Source organism: Elephantulus edwardii, unplaced genomic scaffold (genome assembly GCF_000299155.1).
Source record: "Elephantulus edwardii isolate Elephantulus edwardi_28Jun2011 unplaced genomic scaffold, EleEdw1.0 scaffold00029, whole genome shotgun sequence".
NCBI lineage: Eukaryota > Metazoa > Chordata > Mammalia > Macroscelidea > Macroscelididae > Elephantulus > Elephantulus edwardii.
The window spans coordinates 9,289,659-9,310,395 of NW_006399779.1; the positions used below are offsets into that span (position 1 = coordinate 9,289,659).

The 20,737-nt window shown below is 35.2% G+C and overlaps 1 protein-coding gene across 1 annotated transcript in view; it reads left to right on the forward strand.

Moving 5' to 3' along the window:
- ELP4 (elongator acetyltransferase complex subunit 4) overlaps window positions 1–20,737 on the forward strand; it is a 278,785-nt gene that overhangs the window by 32,988 nt on the left and 225,060 nt on the right. Inside the window, exon 3 of the mRNA XM_006883725.1 lies at window positions 4,365–4,486. Coding sequence (XP_006883787.1) covers window positions 4,365–4,486 — 122 coding nt within the window. The remainder of the gene's footprint in view (window positions 1–4,364; window positions 4,487–20,737) is intronic.

Sequence of the window (20,737 nt, forward strand, 5' to 3'; positions counted from 1 at the left end):
AAGACTACAGTTCTTGACCTTCTGCACCAAGCACTTCAGTTCCGCCTCAGTGTCAACAAGAAAGGTTGTGTCATCTGCATCATCTACTCCTTTGGAGAACTTGGTTAATGCAAATAGGATCTCCTTTTTAGGAGACTCCCAGAATCTAGATTATATTCTGTTGATTTTGTATTTTCAATTCATTTATTTAATAATCTATTAATGCCATAGACTAGTGCTCCTATGTTTGCCCCAGTTTTTTTAGTGTTGATCTTTATAGTTACAGGTTTCTGCATAGGTATGCTTGATCCATCTTGAGTTTCTGTGTTGTTTTTTTAAAAACATGGTGTAAAGTTTAGATCTTTCACTTTCCACAGATTTGCTGTTAGTTGCCATCTAGCACATTTTATAGCAACCCTATAAAAAACAGATTTGAGTCTTGTGCTATCCTCTGCCATCTTCATCATCTCGGACACACTTTAACCCATTGCTGTAGTCAGTCCATCTGTATCAATCCATCTCAATGAGAGTCTTCCTATCTTCTGCTAACCCTCCACCTTACCAAACATCATGCCTCTTTACAAGGACTAATTTCCTAATATCATGCTCAAAGTATGTGAGACTAACCTTCACCATTCTTGCCTCCGAGAAGCACTCTGGCTGCTCTTATTCCCAAGACATATCTGTTAATTCTTTTGGCACTCCATGGGATATTCATTGCTCTTCTCCACCACCTCAAGTCAAAAGCATCAGTTCTCTTCCTGTCATCCTTCTACATTGTCAAGTTCTCAGATGCATAACAAGTGATTGAAAAGACCATGGCCTGAATCAGGCCCACTTTAGTCTCCAAGATGACATCATTCCTCTAAGGTAATTTTGAGAGATCCCTGAGAGTAGACTTACTAAATCTAGTACGTCTTCTGATTCCTTGAATAATAGAGCAAAGGGTGTTGATTGTAGATCCAAATAAGAGTAAAATTGTTGAGAATTTCAGCCTTTTCTCCATCTATCAAGACGTTGTCTGTCAGCCCAGTAGTGAGGCTTTCTGTTGAGATGTAATCAATGCTGAGGACTGGTTTTATTTATTTATATATAAATATATATATAAATATATATATAAATATAAAATTAAATATATATATAAATTGTTGTTACTTGCCTAGCATGACTTATAGCAACCCTATGAACAAAAAAGGCTTAAAGCCCCTCTATAACTATCAACATTTATCAAAGTTCATAGAGCCTCCAGAAGCATGTTATTTAGGAAGTAGATACCATTCCTGAGATAGAGATAGACATAGACATAGACTTAGACATAGACATAGACATAGACATAGACATAGACATAGACATAGACATAGACATAGACGAGATGGAGATAGATCTATATAAACTTCAGCAAGTGTTTCAAGTCCCTTTGCATAGTCATTAAAAAGCAAATACAAACATCTTTCTAGTATTCTCTGCTTTCAGCAATAATCCATCTGCCGTCAGTAATGAACCCCTATTCCATGACTTCTTCTGAATGCAAACTTAATTTCTGGAAGTTAATGATGTTCTGTTATGGCCATTTTAAAATAATTTTCAGCAAGATTTTACCTGCATGTGATAATGATATGATTCAATAATTCCAACACTCTTGTCAATCTCTGTTTTTAGAATAGGAGTATATATGGGTCTCTTTCAGTTAGTTGGCTGAGTAGTCATCACCTAAATGTCTATGCATAGGCTAAAGAGCACACCCAGGGCTCCATCTCTTTGTTTAAATATTCAACTAGTATTCTATCAATTCCTGGGGCCTTATTGTGTGCTAAAGCCTTCAGTTTAATTTGAACTTTTTTCCTCATTACCTCTAAATAAATTCAACTCTCCAGTTACAATGCTGAAAGATTCTATGAGCAAAATTTTGAAAGATGCAGAAAACAACAAAAAAGATAAAAGAAATACACAAGAGTCACTGACCTAAAAGAAACTGATGAACACTGAACTATTTCAAGAAACAGGATATGATCAAGAACAAATGGTAATGAAAGAAAGGGGTCTTTTTATTATTAGTCTCTTTTTCTCTAGTTAGACTTCTTTTTAAATATTTTCTTGTTAGAGTGGCAATGTTGTCCTTTGTAGAGTTGTTTATTTAAATATTTGTGGACAAATCCAACTGATTTATTTTTATATTGATTTGTGTTCCCTGCTGCTTTTCTGAATCAGTCAATTACATCCAGTAATTTTCATGCTGTGTCTTTAGCATTATCTATATATGTTGTTCTTAGGTGCCATTGAGTCAATTATGACCCACAACGACCCTGTGAATCCCATATTGAACACTCTCTTGTCCTGTGCCATCTTCATACTTCCTGACATATTAGAACCCATAGCAGCAGTCACTGGGTCAATCCACCTAACTAAGGGTCTTCCTCTCCTTCTCTGACCTTCTGCCTTTCCAAACACCATGTTTCTTTTCAAGGAATAGCCCCTCCTAGCAACGTTCCCAGAAAATGTGAGACAAAGCCTCATCATCTTTGCCTCCAAAGAGCACTCTGGCTGCACCCTCTCTAAGACACATTATTATGTTCCTTTGGCAGTTCATGGGATATTCAGTACTCTTCTCCAACATAACAGCTCAAAGGCATCAGTTCTTCTGCAACCTGCAAGTTATCTCAGTACAATAATCTGACAGACAAGTGTTGTATCAATTAGAATAATATTCTCCCCAAACATACCAAACTGACAGTTTAGTCTGTAACTCTAATTGCAAATCAGTCTTCACACCAGGCCCAAGGACTCAACCAACTTAATCACAAAGGCCCATCATCAGGTCATTATTGGTTTAAACAAGAGGTTCCCAGCCCACAGTTAATTGTTAATTAAATAAAAAAGACCAAACAACCCATATGTGAGTGTTGTTTAAATTTTTAAAAGACCAAACAGCCTACATCTGATTGTTACTTAAATAAAAAAGACTAAACAGTCCACATCTGACTGTTAACTAATTTAAAAAGTCCAAACAGCCAAACATGTTGGGGATTTTATCTATGTATAGAGTCATATTATCTCCTCCCAATTAAACTTCCTCTGACAGCTCACTGGAGGGGTCACCTTTGGGTCATCTCCCACTCCATGGCACACAAAACAGTGTATGATGTTCTTGTTATGTGCCATCATGTATGACTGGTAGTGACCCTTTGAAAAACAGATCTGAACTCTGTCCTCTCCTGTGCTATCCTCACACTTCCTGACACACTAAAGCCCATTACAGCAGTCACTGTGTCAATCCACCTGGTCAAGAGGGTCTTTCTTGCTTTCATTGACCCTCTACCCTTCCAAGCATCATGACCCTCTCCAAGGAATAGACCCTCCTAGCTACATGCCCAAAGTATGTAAGCCTCAGCATCTTTGCCACCAAAGAGCACTCTGACTGCACCCTCTCCAAGACATATTTGTTTGTTCTTTTGGCAGTCCATGGGATGTTTTGTCCAACACCACAGCTCAAAGGCATCTATTCTTATTCTGTTATCCCTGTTCATTGTACAGCTCAGAAGCATAGCAAGTGATCAGAAAGACCATGGCCTGAATCAGATGTACTTTAGTCTTCACACTGACATCATTTCTCCTCAGTAATTTGGAGAGGTCCCTAACTGCAGACGTTCCCAGTACAATATGTCTCTTGATTTCCTGATTGCTGGTTCCAAGTGTGTTGTGGATCTAAGTAAAGTAAGATAAAGTTGTTGACAGTTTCAATCTTTTCTCCACCTATCAAGATATTGCTTATTGGTCCAGTGATAAAAATCTTTTTTTTCTTGACATTGAGATGCAATCTTTATTGAAGGCTATATTCTTTGATCTTCTGCAATAAATGCTTCAAGTCCTCCTCATTTCCAGTAACCAAGGTTGTGTCATCTGCATAATGCAGGTTATTGATGACCCTCCCTCTGATCCTACTGCCACATTCTTCTTCATAGAGTCCAGCTTCTCGTTTAATTTGCTCAGCGTACAATTGACTAGGTATGGAGAGAGAATACAACCTTGACACATTCCCTTCTTAATTTTAAACTGTGTAGCGTCCCTTGCTCTGTTTGATTCCACATATAGGTTTCACATGAGCACAATTAAATTCTCTGGGATTCCCATTACTCTCATTGTTAGCCATAGCTTGTTATGATCCACATAGTCAAATGCCTTTGCATAGTCAATAACACTGAAATAGATATTCTTCTGGTATTCTTTACTTTCAGCCAGGACCCAACTGATCATTATGAAAACATAATTATTATCTGCTATTTATTTGTGTTTTAAGAGAAAAATTGTATTAAGCATGAACATATGAGTGTGTTTTTTATATGAGAAGGTTATAAGTTTGGTTATGTTTTTATTTCTTTATTTTACAGAAGAAGATAAATATAATATTTATTCACCCTTGCTCTTCAAGTATTTCCTGGCAGAAGGAATCATCAGTGGGCATACTTTGTTGGTTGCATCTGCTAAAGAAGACCCTGCTGACATTTTACAGGTAGAGAATCTACTAGTTTAATGCCTATCAAAGTCTGTACTCTTTACTATATATGAACCATGAACCTTTAATGAAGAAGTCTATATATGTAAAACATAAGTTTGCATATGTACTTCTTTAAAGTGCATTCATAGAACTATACATATTAAATTTATTATAACATAATGAATTAGTATTGTTAATATATTTAATAGCAAATGTTTAATTTTACTTTACTAATTGAACAAAGGGAAGAAGTATCTTTAATTCCTCTAATTATTATATGTTTTCATTTTTAATATTTATGCCAGATACCAATACACCCAAGAAACTTTTTTCCAAAGCCTTTCTTTACCACTCATTAAGTATGATTTAAATATTAACAGTAATTACTTAAGGGCAATTTAAACTTTAATTTTCACTTTGAAACTATTTGATCAGATATAGAAAGTCACTAAATACCACATATGTCAAGACAAATAATGCAATGAATAGCAAAAGTGATATGTATAAAGTCAGAAGATTCTTGATAAAGCTTCCAAATATTTCATATTTCTACTTTATTTTATTGACTATGCAAAGATATTTGACTGTGTGAATCATAACAAATTATGGCTAAAATTGAGAAGAATGGGAATCCGAGAAACCTTAATTGTGCTAATATAATTCTGTTCCTAGAACAAAAAGCTGTTATCAGAACCAGGTAAGGGAGTCATTGCTGCATGGTTTTACATCAGAAAGGGTGTGCATCAGGGTTGTATATACCTTTCTCCATACCCATTTAATTTGTATGCTGAGCAAATAATTCAAGAAGCTGAACTCTATGAAGAAGAATTTGGCATAAGGATTGGTGGAGGACCCATCATCAACTTGTGTTATGCAGATGACACAACTTTGCTGAAAGTGAAAAGGATTTTAAATGCTTGCCATCAAAAATCAAGGACTGCAGTCTTCACTATGAATTACATCTCAACATCAAGAAACCAAAGATCCCGACCACAGGACCAATAGTCAGCATTATGATAGATGGAGAAAGAATTAAAGCTGTCAATAATTTCCTCTTCCTTGGGCCAACAATTATTTCATATTCCTTGGATCAACAATCAGTACTCTTGGTATTAGAAGTCAAAAAATCAGGAGACTTGGCATTTTGGCAAGTCTGCTGTAAGAGAACTCTCCAAAATGCTAAAGAATGATGATGTCAGTTTGAGGACTAAAGTGCACTTGATTCTGGCCCTGATCTTGTCAACCATCTGCTACATATCAAAGAGCTAGATAATGAATAAGGATAACGGATGAAGAACTGATGCCTTTGAGTTGTAGTGCTGGACAAGAGTACTGAATATCCCATAGACTGCCAAAAGAACAAATATATATGTGTTGGAGAAGATGCAGTCAGAGTACTCCTTGGAGGCCAGGATGGTTTTTCATAATTTGGACGTATGACTAAAGGAGGTTATTCCTTGGAAAGGGACATCATGCTTGAAAAGATGGAGGGTCAGTGAAGGAGTGAAATATCCCCAATGAGATGAATTGACAGGGTTACTTCAACAATGGGTACAAGTGTGTTGGAGATTATAAAGATGGCACAAGATAGGGCAAGTTTCAGTTGGGCTGTTAGTAGGGTTTCTTCTATGAGTCGTACTTGACTTGATGGCTCACAACCACAACAATATCTTATGTCAAATAGAAGAAGAATTATTCCAAGGCACTATCATGTATGTATTTTTATTGCTTTAAATAAATTTGGCATAAACAGAAAAACATTCATTAGCAAAAATTGTTATACCCAGTAGGTGTTAGTGTAGTAGGTGTTGTTGGAGGTGCCGTTGAGTTAACTATAACTCATAGCAACCCTATGAACAACAGATCAGTACCTAGGCCTGTCCTCACTATCTCCGCCATGCTCCAGTTCAGAGTTGTAGTCACTGTACCAGTCCCTCTTGTTGAGGGCCTTCCCCTCTTTTGCTGACCCTATAACAAATAGCAAATTATGGATTGAGAAGAATGGGAATCCCATAACACTTAATTGTGCTTATGTGAAACCTATACATAGATCAAAAAATTGTATGAATACAAAAAAGGTACACTGCATAGTTTAAAATCAGGAAAGATGTGTGTCAAGATTGTATCCTTTTTCTTTCTCCTGGGTGGTCAAGATACTAAAAGAGCTCTTTAAAATTATAAAATACTCCTGAAAACTGGAAAGATTACGTTTAAAATAATCACAAAGCACTTCACACTCTGTTTTTTTAACTTCTGAGTTAGTTAGTTCTTAACAGAATAAAGGATGTTAGTCTTCACACTTTTTTGCTTTCATGTTCCTAACAAATGTTATAAAATTATGTTCTAATTGCACATTGTCATTGTCATTGTCATTGAATGGAAACTAACTCATAGGTGACCCTCCCCTGGCTTTCCAAGGCTTTAAATTGCTTGAGAGAAGATTGCCTATTTCTCTCCCTCAGAGTTGCTAGTGGACTTGAACTGCTGGAGAGTGACAACCTTTGCTTAGCAGTCCAATGCCCTATGCACTGTGCCACCAGAACAGAGGCAATATCTGGAATAACATTTTTTGCAACTAAATCAACTCATAACTAAAAATCTTTAGGTAACCTGAATAATTTATAGGTTTTTAATTCTAAGGTATTTTAAAATTTTAAGGGGTGTTATTGCCTGTTTAGTTAAAAACTTCTCCATAACTCTTCTAAATGGATCCAGTAAAATCTAAATGTCAAAGTAATTTGATGTCAGATCCTTTCTAGAATTACCTATATAATCAAACTCTTCTTTAAAAGCTGAACAATTTATATCAATTTTTTTTCTTGATTTTATAATTTATCTTTCAGTCCCTCGTAGAATTATTCCCCAATGTGAGAATTTTATGTTTTCAGTATTTATTTATTAATAACTTTATAATCATTTTCTGGAACAAAACTTCATACTCAATTAAAATTACATTTCATGTTTCTGATGACTAAATATATTTCTCCTTATTTTGGCCATTACAATTATTGTTACTATCAATGAGCAACATGGCTTCATTCAGTTAATGAATAGATGAATGTTATATATTATTAGAACGAGACCAGATTCATTCTCAGTTCTATTCATATATTTTATTGTTACAAACATGAACTATGTAAGCTCAAGTAAAAAGGAATAGAAGGAATATTCTTATAGAAATGCCCCTTCTTTTTTTAAAACTTTTCTTGGGTTATATACTAAAATATCACAATATGTCTTGCATTAAATATTGGTTTTCTTAAAAAAATATTGTTTTTAAAAGTTTGTCTGGTTTGTTAGTTCCAGCTAAAATTTTGTTGACAACAATAAATTGGAAGCCAATGAATGGCCCAAACCAATGCTGTAATTGTTTAGTTTTAATTTTATGATGTATGATTGGGGATTGCTGGAACCTATAACCAAAGCAAATATTTCTAGTACAAGGAAAGGGAAAAGACAATCTTATAGACCATAATTATCTTAAAACTGTGTATAACTAAAAGACAAGTAAAAGATAAAAAGCCCCATCAGCTGCCTAAGTTATATTATATAACCACCCAGCAATTTATCCATCATCCTTTGAAAACATATTCATGCCTATTGTAGTCAAAGCTCCTTCAGGAAATCAGTATTAAAATGTAGCAGTGAAAAATTACACCCCTTAGGAAATCCTATAGAACAATATACATGATGTTGTTAAGCATTTGAAAGCACTTTATGCTAAGGACTTTTTCAGTTAACTTTTGCCTAAAGACATTTTCTTGATCATCAAATATGGTAATAAATATTTTTACATTAAAATGTTTAACTGTTTATCAAGTTAGCTAATTTTTTAAAAAAAATAAAAATTTTAAATATAAATATGCACACACATAACCAAACATTTCTTTAAAACTTCAAAATGTTAAGATTTGCCAAATATATCCTACCAATAGTTTTTAATAATATTTATATGTTAATATTTCTAGAATTAGACAAAGTAAAATTATTTTAAGATATAAATTGAAATACTGTCTTGTGACCCAAACATACTTTGAATATCTGTAAGTGATGACATACCAGGTACCAGATAAATAACAGTAATATTCATGTAGAAAGGAGTATCAGATATCTAGAACCAAATGTGAATTCTTGGTAATTAACTTTTTTTCCCCCTCAACTTTTTCAGTAATCTGGTATAAGTATGGCCTACTCGGTATCATTCAAAGTTAAAACAACATGAGAAAATTGTAAATTAAAATTTATATTTCTAATATGTGCTAAGAATAAGTATGTAATTACAAGCAGATATATTAAAACTATTGTGATCTTTAATAAAGCCGTATTTTAGATATGTTTTTATTATCAAATATATCATTAAATCAATAGTTTGAGCTTAAAATTAATTAAAACTTAATTTCATATTTATAACGCAGAAAAAAATTTACATAATTAAAAATAGTAGTAACTTTATTATAATCTGCAAATCATGGAAATAGTAGCAACTAATTAAAAAAACCCTATCACATAGAATATTTATTAATGGATATTATAAACCATTTATGACAATTTAGATTAGCATCTTTGGAATCCTTTCATGAGTTCAAAGATCCAAAAGTAAAAATTAAAATGATATCTTAATTTGAATACTTAATTTTTATCTCAAAATAAATTTTGAGCTCAATTATTAAATCTGATTAACAATAATTTATATCTTTAGCTTGTTTTTATTTCTGAGTTCATAGATATTATTTAGAATTAAATGAAGCTGAAATATTTGTTTACCAATGTAAAGTTTACATTTCTATTAAGAAGGTTTCTTTTCCGTTTTTCAATTATTTCAATGTTAAAATATCTGTTTGTCATTTATCTGTTCTTCACTAATCAGAAAACAAATATTAGAAGTCTAAACCTAGTGCAGTGGCAAATTCTCTATAACTCCATTTTATTCAAATCTAGTCTAAGTAAATAGAATACTTAGAAATATATCAGATTTAACCTTTTATTTTCAAGTTTTGCAAGACATATCAAGAAAACTCTCAAAATGGAGTGAAAGTAACTTTTATATATGGTTACTTATATATAACCATATATACCCCTGAACAATTTTAGTTGATTTATATCCAAGTCACACTCTTTTAATGATTAAAACAAAGGCAATATATTATTGTTATACTTTTTAAAATATTTTCTAGCCCTTTTTTGCATTCCATTTATCATGTTTTATGCATGTCCAATATGAATATCTTTAAACACAGTTTCTTCTTTTCTGGTTTATATAATGAGGTTTATTGACTTTACAATGAAAATTATTTTTGTTAATATATATATATATTTTGTCCAAACTATAAGATTAGAAGAGCATTTGACATTGGAGCTATTATCAGAATATCCTCCCATCATTTATTTGTTTCTATTTGATTTGCTTAAATTATTGAGCTATCTATATACTTTTCAGTGTTTATAACTCTGAAGTGCTAGTTGAGCCGGAAACTTGCTGTTTGACCCCAGGGCTTCGCTCTTTTTACCCTCCTTGGCTACTTGTGGGAGCTTATTTAAAATTCTGAGTTCTCCTGTGGCAGCCACTGTTTGAGCTTCTTTGGCAATGTAAAAAGGCTAAGGGAAAAAAAAACATGCAAAAGCTCAGTACTGCTTCCAGTGACCTACATTTGTAGCCAGCTTTTAAAGATGGCTTGTGCCTTATTTTTCAGTAAGGGAATGAAAGTTAAGATCCAACTAAAAATGTAGAAGGGAATAAACCCACTCCTAGCTCGTGAAAACAATTTCTCCTGTAACCTTAAAATATATATACATTTGGCATTGATGTTTGTATATTGATTAATGAAGGGAAGGTATTTTGCATGCCTAAGAGTAGCCTAAGTTTACAGGAAAATGCCCTGCCCTGGGGAAACTCCGGTAGCATGATCATTAGTGAGTTGTGCTTTTAGCCTAAAGGCTGAGAGTCTCTAGAGGTTCAAATCTGCCAGCACCTTGACAGGAGAAAGATGATCATTCCCCTCCTATTTAGATTTATAGCCTAAAAAAACCTAGGAGAGAAGAGAGGAGTTGAGCAGGGAGAAAAGTGCAACAATGAATGACTGGAAACCCTAAATCTCTGTAAACTTTCATTAAAATTAATTAAAAAAAGAAAGAAAGTTGGACAATGAAAAAGAATAAAACAAACCTAGGAGAGGATCTCTCTTACTCAACGGCAGTAGTTTGCATTTTTGTACGGTTTTTATTTCCAAGGGAAAATGGGTTTAGGATCTAGAAACAATACTGCTTTCAGATTTTGGGGTTTTGCATGGCCACTTAACTAGCCACATTACCTTATGCAAGATACTTCTCTTATTAAAAAAGGAATAGCATGTCATGACTACCTTATTCCACAGTTGCAAATTTGAAATGGCATTTGAGCTTTTGCTATATACATCATTTAAAAAGTCAAAACCACAAATTTATTGCCATCAAGTCAGAGCCAATTCATAGCTGATGCTCAGCAGAGGCTATAAATCATCTGGAAGGAGGATGCCTCCCAGAGCAGCTGGTGGATTTGAACTTACGGCTTTGGTTTGATAATGAACTTCTTCAGCAGTTTTTTTCCACAGATGTATTCAGTCTAATTCCTGAGCAATCCAACAGGTAAGGTCCATGTGTAAAGTCATCGTTTATGTTTTTAAAATTCTATTTATAATGAAGAAATCATTGATTGTACAGAATTCAGGCAGTCTCCAGCCTCATTTCTGACACCAAGTCTTTCATTTCCAATAATCAGTCCTTCTTCCTTGTTCCCATCTTTTGTGTTCAAATCACCAATTATTATTTATCTTGATTGTATGTTTCACTGATTTCTGAATGCAAATTTTATAGAAATCTTCAATTTCTTAATCTTTGACTTTAGATGTTGATGCATATGTTTGAATAATAGTTGTATTAACAGATCTCTTTGTATGTATAGGATCCTCTTACTCATAGAATTGTACTTCGGGATGGATCTTGAAATGGTCTCTTTAGCTTTGAATGCCACCTTATTCTAAAAAAAATAAAATAAAAAATCAAGCCTAGTACCTAAGGGATGCCATTGTAGCAAAATCTTGCATGCTCTAGGAAGTATCAAAAGAAAATGGAAAGACTCCATTTAATCTCTACTATTCCTTCCTCTCCTGCCCCCACTAATCTCTGCTATGCTACTGATTTTCCCTCCTTCTCTTCTTTTGCCTCCTCTTCTCCCATAATGGGATAATGATAGGCATAGATCAATAGTAATTAATTATATAAATATAATGTGTATGTGAATGATTCAAGGTTGTGTCATCTGCATAATGTAGGTTGTTGATGAATCTTCATCCAATCCTGATGCCACATTCCTTCTCATAAAGCCCAGCCTCCCAAATGATCAGTTCTGCATACAGATTTAAAAGGTATAGAGACAGAATGCATCCCTGATACACTACCTATCTGATTTTTGAACCATGCAATGTTGCCCTGCTCTGTTCTGAAGATTGCTTCCTGGTCCAAGTATAGGTTTCACATAAGCACAATCAAGTGATCTGGGATTCCCTTCTCAAGGTTAACCACAATTTGCTGTGATCCACACAGTTAAATGCCCTTTGCATAGTCAGTGAAACAGTTATTTTTCCAGTCATTTTGGGATAATCTTCAGTAGGATTTTGCAGGTGTGTGATAAAAGTGATATTGTACAATAATTTTCACATTCTGTCAGATCACCTCTTTTTGGAATGACAATAAATACGGATTTCTTCCAATCAGTTGGCCAGGTAGTTGTTCTCCATATATCTTGACACAACCTGGTTAGTACTTCCAGGGCAGCATCTGTTATTTTAAATATGTCAGTTTGGTATTCCATCAATTTCTGGGGCTTTATTTTTTGCCAGTTCCTTCAGAGCAGCCAGAAATTCCTTCTTCATCACCATTGCCTCTCTTTTCTTTTTTATGTGTGTGTGTGCGCGCGCGCTGTCAAATTGGATCTAACTGGTACAGGAAAAGATGGCCCCTCCTTCTCCAGCAGAGCATTTGGTGGATTCAAACCACATATCTCTGGGATTACAGTGCAGCTTCTTGCCTCTAGGCCACCATAGCTCTCCACCATTGCCTCTCTTGAAGCTCAACATCAGAAAGACAGAGATTCTCACCACTGGGACAGTTGGCAGCACCATAATAGACGGAGAGGAGATTGAGATTGTTAACACTTACAGCTTGCTCGGCCCCACAATCTACACTCTTGGTACCAGCAGTCAGAAAATCAAAAGACGAATTGCACTGGGAAAATATGCTGTCAGGGACTTCTCCAGAGTGCTGAGAAGGAACAGTATCACCCTAGAAACTCACATGTGCCTGATCCAGGCCACGGTCTTCACAATTACTTGATATACATCAGATAGCTGGACAGTTACTAAGGGTGACAGAAGAAGAACTGATGTTTTTGAGTTGTGGTCCTGGAGAAGGGTCTGAGCATACCATGGACCACCAAAAAAACAAATAACTAGGTCTGTCTTGGAGAGTATGAAACCAACTTTCTCCTTGAAGGCTAGGATTTTGAAGCTCCATCTCACATACTTTGGGCATACAGGCAGGAAGGACTGATCCTTGGAGGCATCATGCTTACAAGGGTGGAGGGGCAGCAAGGAGATCCAGGCATGAGTTGGTACCTACTCAAGAACACACAAACAACAAATGATCGATTAAGATAATGCTCAAGTATTCATTATAAGTATACTTTATATTTTTGTGTGTGTGTTTCATCAGAACAGTTCATTGACATTGAGTTGGAACTAACTCATAGCTGACACTCCAGTGGGTTTTTCCAGGCTGTAAACTGCCCAGGAGGAGTTTGCCCATCTTTCTTCTATGAAGTGACTGATGGATTTGAACCTCCAGACAGCTGCTGTCTTTGGTCTAGCACTGCAGCACCCTATGGACTATGTCACCAGAACTCCCGTCTGTGATTCTTCATTGTTCTTTGCTGTCAAATCAGAACCAACCCATAACTACCCCACCAGCAGATTGTTTAGAAGCTGTATATCATACCAGCATTTTTCATACCAGTCTTTCTCTCATGGAACAGCCAGTGGATTCAAACTGGCTGCATTTGGATTGGCAGCACAACTCCTTATCCTTTAGGCCACTAGAAGTCCTTTTCTGAGATTTGTATTGTTGATTTCACTATAGCTTTCTAGGTAAGGAGCCAGTAGATTAATTTATGAAGTAGTTTAACTTATTAAGGTAATTTTTATAAAAAAAGTTAAAAATGTGCATAGCCATTATTTCTTATAATATCATTATTGTTGTCCTCTTTATATTCAAGCGAAAAGTTGCATCAAGATAGTTACAGACTCTAGACTGAATGTAGTTTGAAGTTTGCATGGAAATAAATTAATTTTCTAATTACTATTTTTAAAATAGTGAGCTCTGGTGGATTAGTGGTAAGGAGTTGCACTACCAACCCAAAGATCAACAATTTGATTACACCAGCTGTTCCATGAGGGAAAGAAGAACAGTCAACTCTCTTACTGCCTCTGAAAAGCCACTGGAGTGTTAGCTATGAGTCAGTTTGAACTTAATGGTTCATAATGACAGCAATTCTTAGAATCTGGATTTTTAAAATTCTTTTATGTAAGTCCTTTTTAAATATTTTTATACTTATTGAGACATCCTCTTATCTGATTTTGTACAATTCAGAGATAATTTTCTGAATACTCTGAACAAGTTACTCATTCCATTCTTTTGAGTATTTTAAATATAAAATATTTTAAGTATTTTAAGAGAATGTAGGGAAATGTTTTTATATAGGTATTTAGAATAGTTATTGGAAGTACTTTTATATTCAAATTATAATCATCAATCAGTAACTCTGAATTTACTTTTCCACTTTCAATAAATGAAAGTTTCTAAAACAAGCTTACTGACACAATAATATACTTACTGATACATGGATAATGCTTAAGTAGTATTAATTATATAGTTACTAAAACCTGCAAGGATCAAAAGATTTTATTTAAGAAGGATTTCTCATGCTGCATGGATTATGATGCTACATAATAGCTCAGTAGTACTTCTGCTGAATTGTAAAATAGCTTAGAGAGGAGTATGATGCCCATAGTTGGTGTAATGCATTGGTAATTAAGAGGATGTGAGGTTAAGCTTCATTAACTGCTGAGGGATTGTATCTTGGATTTTATTATGCCCTACAGAACATAAAAATGTGATAAGGGTCAAACTGTTGGAATCAGATTTTGCATGTACATCTGCCAAAACAAAAACCACAAAATAATACAGCACCAGTAAAAGACAGAAAGGCATGGATTGAAAAGGGACGAAATATACTTAGAGCATCACCTAATAAGGATAAATGTTTCTCATGAAAAAATTTAAATGTGTGTAAATACTGGAACATATTGTGGTGTTGAAAGTTACAATATTTATTTTGTATAAGTTTTCTAAGTAGATTCATTGTTACTAATTTTTATCAGGGATAGTAACAATTTCTTTGTTCTTATTAACTTTCTAAACTGTTTCATTTACAAGGCATTGTATTAAAACAAAGAGAAATGTTATCTTCTATACAGAGTAGTTGAGAACTTACTTATATATTCTTTTTTCCATATCCCTTTGCTGACAAAGACATAAGAATGAGGTATTGTATTGTAGAAAAGACCCCAAAAATCTGCTAATATTTGTTTTTTCAAAGGAAGTTAGTACCTTATGATTGTATCATATAGTACCATATAATTGTCAGTACCATAGAATGATGAATGATTTCTTCTTACTTGTATCCATAATCAACATCCTTAGTACCAGCAGTCAGGTGATCAGGAACATATTGCATGGGAAAACCTGCTGTCAGGTATCTCTTCAAATTACAGATGAGCAATGATGTCAGTTTGAAGGCTACGATGTACCTGGTTCAGACAATGGTTTTTTTAGATCACTTACTATGCATCTGAGAACCGGACAGTGAATAAAGATGACAGAAGAATTTATGCCTTTGAACTGCAGTGTTGAAGAAGAGTACTGAATATCCCATAGACTGCCAAAAGAACAAACAGATATGTCTTGAAAAAAGTGCAGCCAGAAGACTCCTTGGAGACAGAGATGGCAAAGCTTTGTTTCACATACTTTGGACATGTTGCTAGGAAAGGCTATTCCTCAAAAAGGGACATCGTGCTTGGAAAGGTGGAGAATTAGCAAAAGAGAGGAAGACCCTCAACGAGATGTATTGACACAATGACTGCAGCAATGGCCTCAAGTGTGTCATAAATTATAAAGATGGCACAGGACACAGCAGGGTTCAGATCTGTTGTTCATTGGGTCACTATGAGTCATACTCAACTCTACAGCACTGAACAACAACATAAATACCAACAGCTAAAGTATAAAAGGAGGAAATTGAAAATTTTTGGCAAATTTTGCAGTCCAAAATAGAATAAACATGCAATCAAGATACATTAAAGATTGGTAGCAGGGACAGCACAGGAGATGAAGACCCTGGATGAGATGGATTGATAAAGTAACTGGGACAGTGGGGTAGGGATGTCAGAAATCTGTGAGATAGGCTTCAGAGCTGCTGTGCATAGGATTGCTGTGAGTTGCAGGAGACTCAACGGCACAGAACATCAAAATGCAAAAGTTGGAAACAATAAAAGAATGGCAGTTGGAAAGTAGGGGGTTGGTGACAGAAATAAGGTAGTAAATAGAACAATCACATTTTGTGCATTTAGTAATTTATTCATCACAAATACCTTTTTACGGAAACATACATGGTGATTTTACATCGCTCTTACCTGATGGCCTCCATAGGAATCAGATTGACTACATCAGTGAATGTAATAGTTGGAGAAGCTCAGAATCCACAGTCTAAATAAGGCCAAGTGATGACTGTGGAACAGACCATCAATTACTCATGTGCAAGTTTGAATTGAGGCTGTAGAAAATTAAAAGACATCCACAGGAACCAAAATATGATTTTGAGTCAGTCCCCACCTGAATTTAAAAATCATCTTAGGATCAGCTTGAGGCATTTACCACCACTGATCAAAGGCCAAATGAATTGTAGGATGACATCAAGGATATTGTTCATGAAGAGAGCAAAAGGTCATTACAAAGAAGAGAAAAGGGAAAAAACTCAAAATGGATATGAGAAGAGACTAAGAAAACTGCACTAGGATGTTGAGAAGGCAAAACAAAGGGAAGAGATGTTGAAGTAAAACAGTTGAACAGAAGATTTCACAGTACAGCTCTAGAAGACAAAACGCAAAGTATTATAGTGGAATGTGCATAGAGCTGGAATTGGAGAATAAATAGGGAATAACTCACTCAGAATTTCTCAGGCTGAAAGAACTGAACAACAAATTCAAGCTTCGAGTTGCAATTCTGAGAGATGATGTGGGACAAATCTTGAATGACCCAAAAAGAAGATGGAGGGTATACACAGAGCCACTATACCCAAAAGGATTGACTGGCATTCAAATATTTCAGAAAGTACTGTGTGATCAAGAGCCAGTGGTGATGAAGAAAGAAGTTCAAGTTGCACTGAAGGCATTGGCAAATAATAATGACTCAAGAAACGATGAGATTCCAATTGACATGTTCCAAATAACAGATACAGCCAATCTATGTGTTTACCAATCTATGCCAGAAAATTTGGGGGACAGCTGTTTGGTCAACTGACTGGAACAGATCCATGTTTGTTCCCATTCCCAAGAAAGGTGGTCTAACAGAATATAGAAATTATCAAACAATATCATTCATATCACATAAAAGCAAAATATTGCTGAAGATCATCCAAAATCTGCTATATTGACAGAGAAATGCCAGAAGTTCAAACTGGCCATAGCACCAGGGTTATCATTGCTGATGTCAGATGGATACTCGCTGAAAGCAAACAATACCAGAAGAAAAGTCTGTTTGTGCTTTATTAGCTGTGCAAAGGCATTTTATGTAGAATGTTCAAATTATGGCTAACATTGAGAATAATGGATATCCCAGAACACTTGTGCTTATGCAAGACCTATACCTAGACCAAAAAAGCTACTGTATGAACAGAGCAAGAAAACACTATTTGGTTTAAAATAAGATAGATGTGTGTTAAGATTATATCCTATTCAATCTCTATGCTAAGCTAATCATTTGAGAAGCTGGACTATCTGAAAAAGAATGTGCCCTTAAGATCAGAAGAAGACTCATCAACAACCTGTGCTATGTAGGTGACTCAGCTTTTCTTGCTGAAAGTGAGGACTTGAAGCACTTGCTGTAGAAGGTCATCAAAGACTAAATTTCATCTCCACAACAAGAAAACAAAAATTCTCACCACTAGATCAATAGGCAGCATCATCTTAGATGGAGGAAAGATTGAAACTGTCAGCATCATCATCTTTCTTGAATCCACAATCAACACCTTTGATCCGGCCAATCAGGAGGCAGATGGCATTGGGAAAGTCTGAAGTCAGGGATCTCTCCTAATGACCGAGGAGCATTGATATCAGTTTGAAAACTAAGGTACATCTGATTCAGGCCAGTCTTTTAAATCACTTACTATACATCTGTGAGCTGGACAATGAATAAGGATGACAGAAGAAGAATGAAAGCCTTTAAGCTGTGGCATTGCAGGAGAATACTGAATATCCCATGACATTAATAGTTCAGATCTGTTAGCATCAGATAAGGGTCTTTCTCTGCTGGTGGGAAGGACTCTGGGTCCTGGTTGGCTCTCTGGAGGCCTTTTGATGGGAATAATAATTAATAATCAATACACTTATAGCCTTGATTAAAAAATTATATTAAAGATCATGAAGTGCAACTGAATAGATGGAAAGGTGAATGTGATGATACTCTCAAGTTTTTAGCACATATCAGTGAAAATTGGGAATTCAGAGATGAGATAAATATATAGAAATATAAACTATTATCTAGTCCTCATTTACACTCTCCCTTTGTGCTGCATCATAAATTTTATATGTTACATATAAAGACTGAAGCAAATGAATGAAGAGACCATCAAACACAAGGAACCTGAGATTCTTTGTATACCTGAGTCCCTTAATTGTAATACCCATTTTAGGAGCATTTTTAAATTACATTATATAGTCTTAAGATTATATTAACTATACCTTTGGAACTTTATTATTTATAGGTTGTGTTACAACTGTGTAGGGAGTGTTTTTAAAATAAGGTCCCAGTAAATGTACTCAATTGATTGGAAGAGGTCCATATTTGTTCCCATTCCCAGGAAAGGTGATCTAACTGAATGTGGAAACTGTCTAACAATATCATTAATGTCACATGCAAGAAAATACTGCTGAGGATCATTCGAGACAGCTGAAATAATGCATAGATAGGGAACTGCTAAAAGTTCAATAGAAGAGGTCATGGCACCAGGGATATCATTGCTGATGTCAGATGGATCCTGGTTGAAAGTAAGAAATACCAGAAGAATGTCTATTTGGGAAAAAAAATGTCTATTTGTACTTTATTGACTATGCAAAAGCATTTAACATTGTGGATCATAACAAGTTGTGGCTGACATTAAGAATGGAAGTCCCAGAGCACTTAATTGTACTCGTGTGGAACCTATACCTGGTCCAGGATGCTGTTGTGCGAAGCGAACAAAACAACACTGCATTTTTTGAGTTAAAATTAAGAAGGGGGTGTGTCAGAGTTGTATTCTATCTTCATACCTATTCAATCTGTGTACTGAGTAAATTATCTGAGAAGCTGGACTCTATGAGGAGGAGTGTGGCATCAGGATAGGAAAGAGACTTGTCAGTAACCTACATTGCGCAGATAACACAACCTTGCTTGCTGTAAATGAGGAAGACTTGAAGCACTTGTTGCAGAGGATCAAGGAATGCTGCCTTCGGTATGGATTGCATCTCAATGTCAAGAAAACAAAGATTCTTACCACTGGACCGTTAGGTAACATCATGATGGATGGAGAGACTAAAACTATCAACAACTTTATCTTGCTTAGATCCACAATTAATACCCATGGTACCAGCATTTGGGAAAAAAGGAGATGCATTATACTGGGAAAATCTTCATGTAGAGACTGACCCAACTTATTGAGGAGTAATGATGTAAGTTTGAAGACTAAGGTGCATCTAATTCAAACCATAGTCTTAGTCCTCAAGAAAATGAAAAACTAATTTACACAATGAGAAACATTTACATATCATATAGCAACATGACCACAACAGTGGGTTCCCACATCTTATCCTGAGGATCATGAGGCTGGCACGAGATACGGTAATGTCTGCTTGATGGCACCTAGCAACAAAAGTATGCATGTGGACAATATAAAATAATTACTCCAAGAAATATTTGTTCCTGAGTAAGAATATTTTTTACTGAGGTTTTATAGTCTAACATTTATTATAAGTGTAATATGTGGAAAACAACATTCTCTCCATCTTAACTCACTTATTTTTTTACTGAAGTTCTCATATCATAACTCAAAGGCAGTGCCCTCTCTGGCAGTTTGGATCCACTAACAACTCCAGGAGAAAGATACACAGTCTCTTCCCATAAGATTTTAGTCTCATTAAACTACTGGGGGGGTCAGCTATGAGTAGTTCCAACTTAATGGAAATGAGTTGGTTTTTTGATTGGTCTTTTATTTTAACCACGACACAATGAAGTGTGTTTATCTTCATTATTCAAATGATGAAATGAACATGTAAAGAGGTAAAGATAACACAGACACAGCTAGTAGAAAAAAAGTCAAGATTTGAAACCCATCAATCCGGTTACAGAATGCAGGTCACACATATTTATTTGCTTTGGAGAAAAGACACTTTATGCATCATAAGACGCTAATGCTTTGCTAGGGGTGACAGATCCAAAACTTAAATTATGTAAACCTATATTTGAACCTCTTCCTTGGCTCTCGTTGTTGGTGCATATATTTGAATGATAGTGGTATTCACTGGACTTCCTTGTATGCGTATAGATATTATCCTGTCACTGACAATATTGTACTTCCAGACGGATCTAGCAATGACTTTTTTAACTATGAAAGCAACTCCATTTTTCCTCGACTTCTCATCTCCAGAGTAATATATCATATGGTCATCTGACTCAAAATATCCCATGCCACCATCTCATCTCACCAATGCCTAGTATGTCAATATTTATGCGTTCCATTTCTTCCTTAACAATATCTAATTTTCCTACATTCATTGTTCTCACATTCCATGTCCCAATCACCAGTGTCTGCTTACAACTGTTCCTCTTCCTTTGTATTTCTATACTAGAAAACTCAACCAGAGCCAA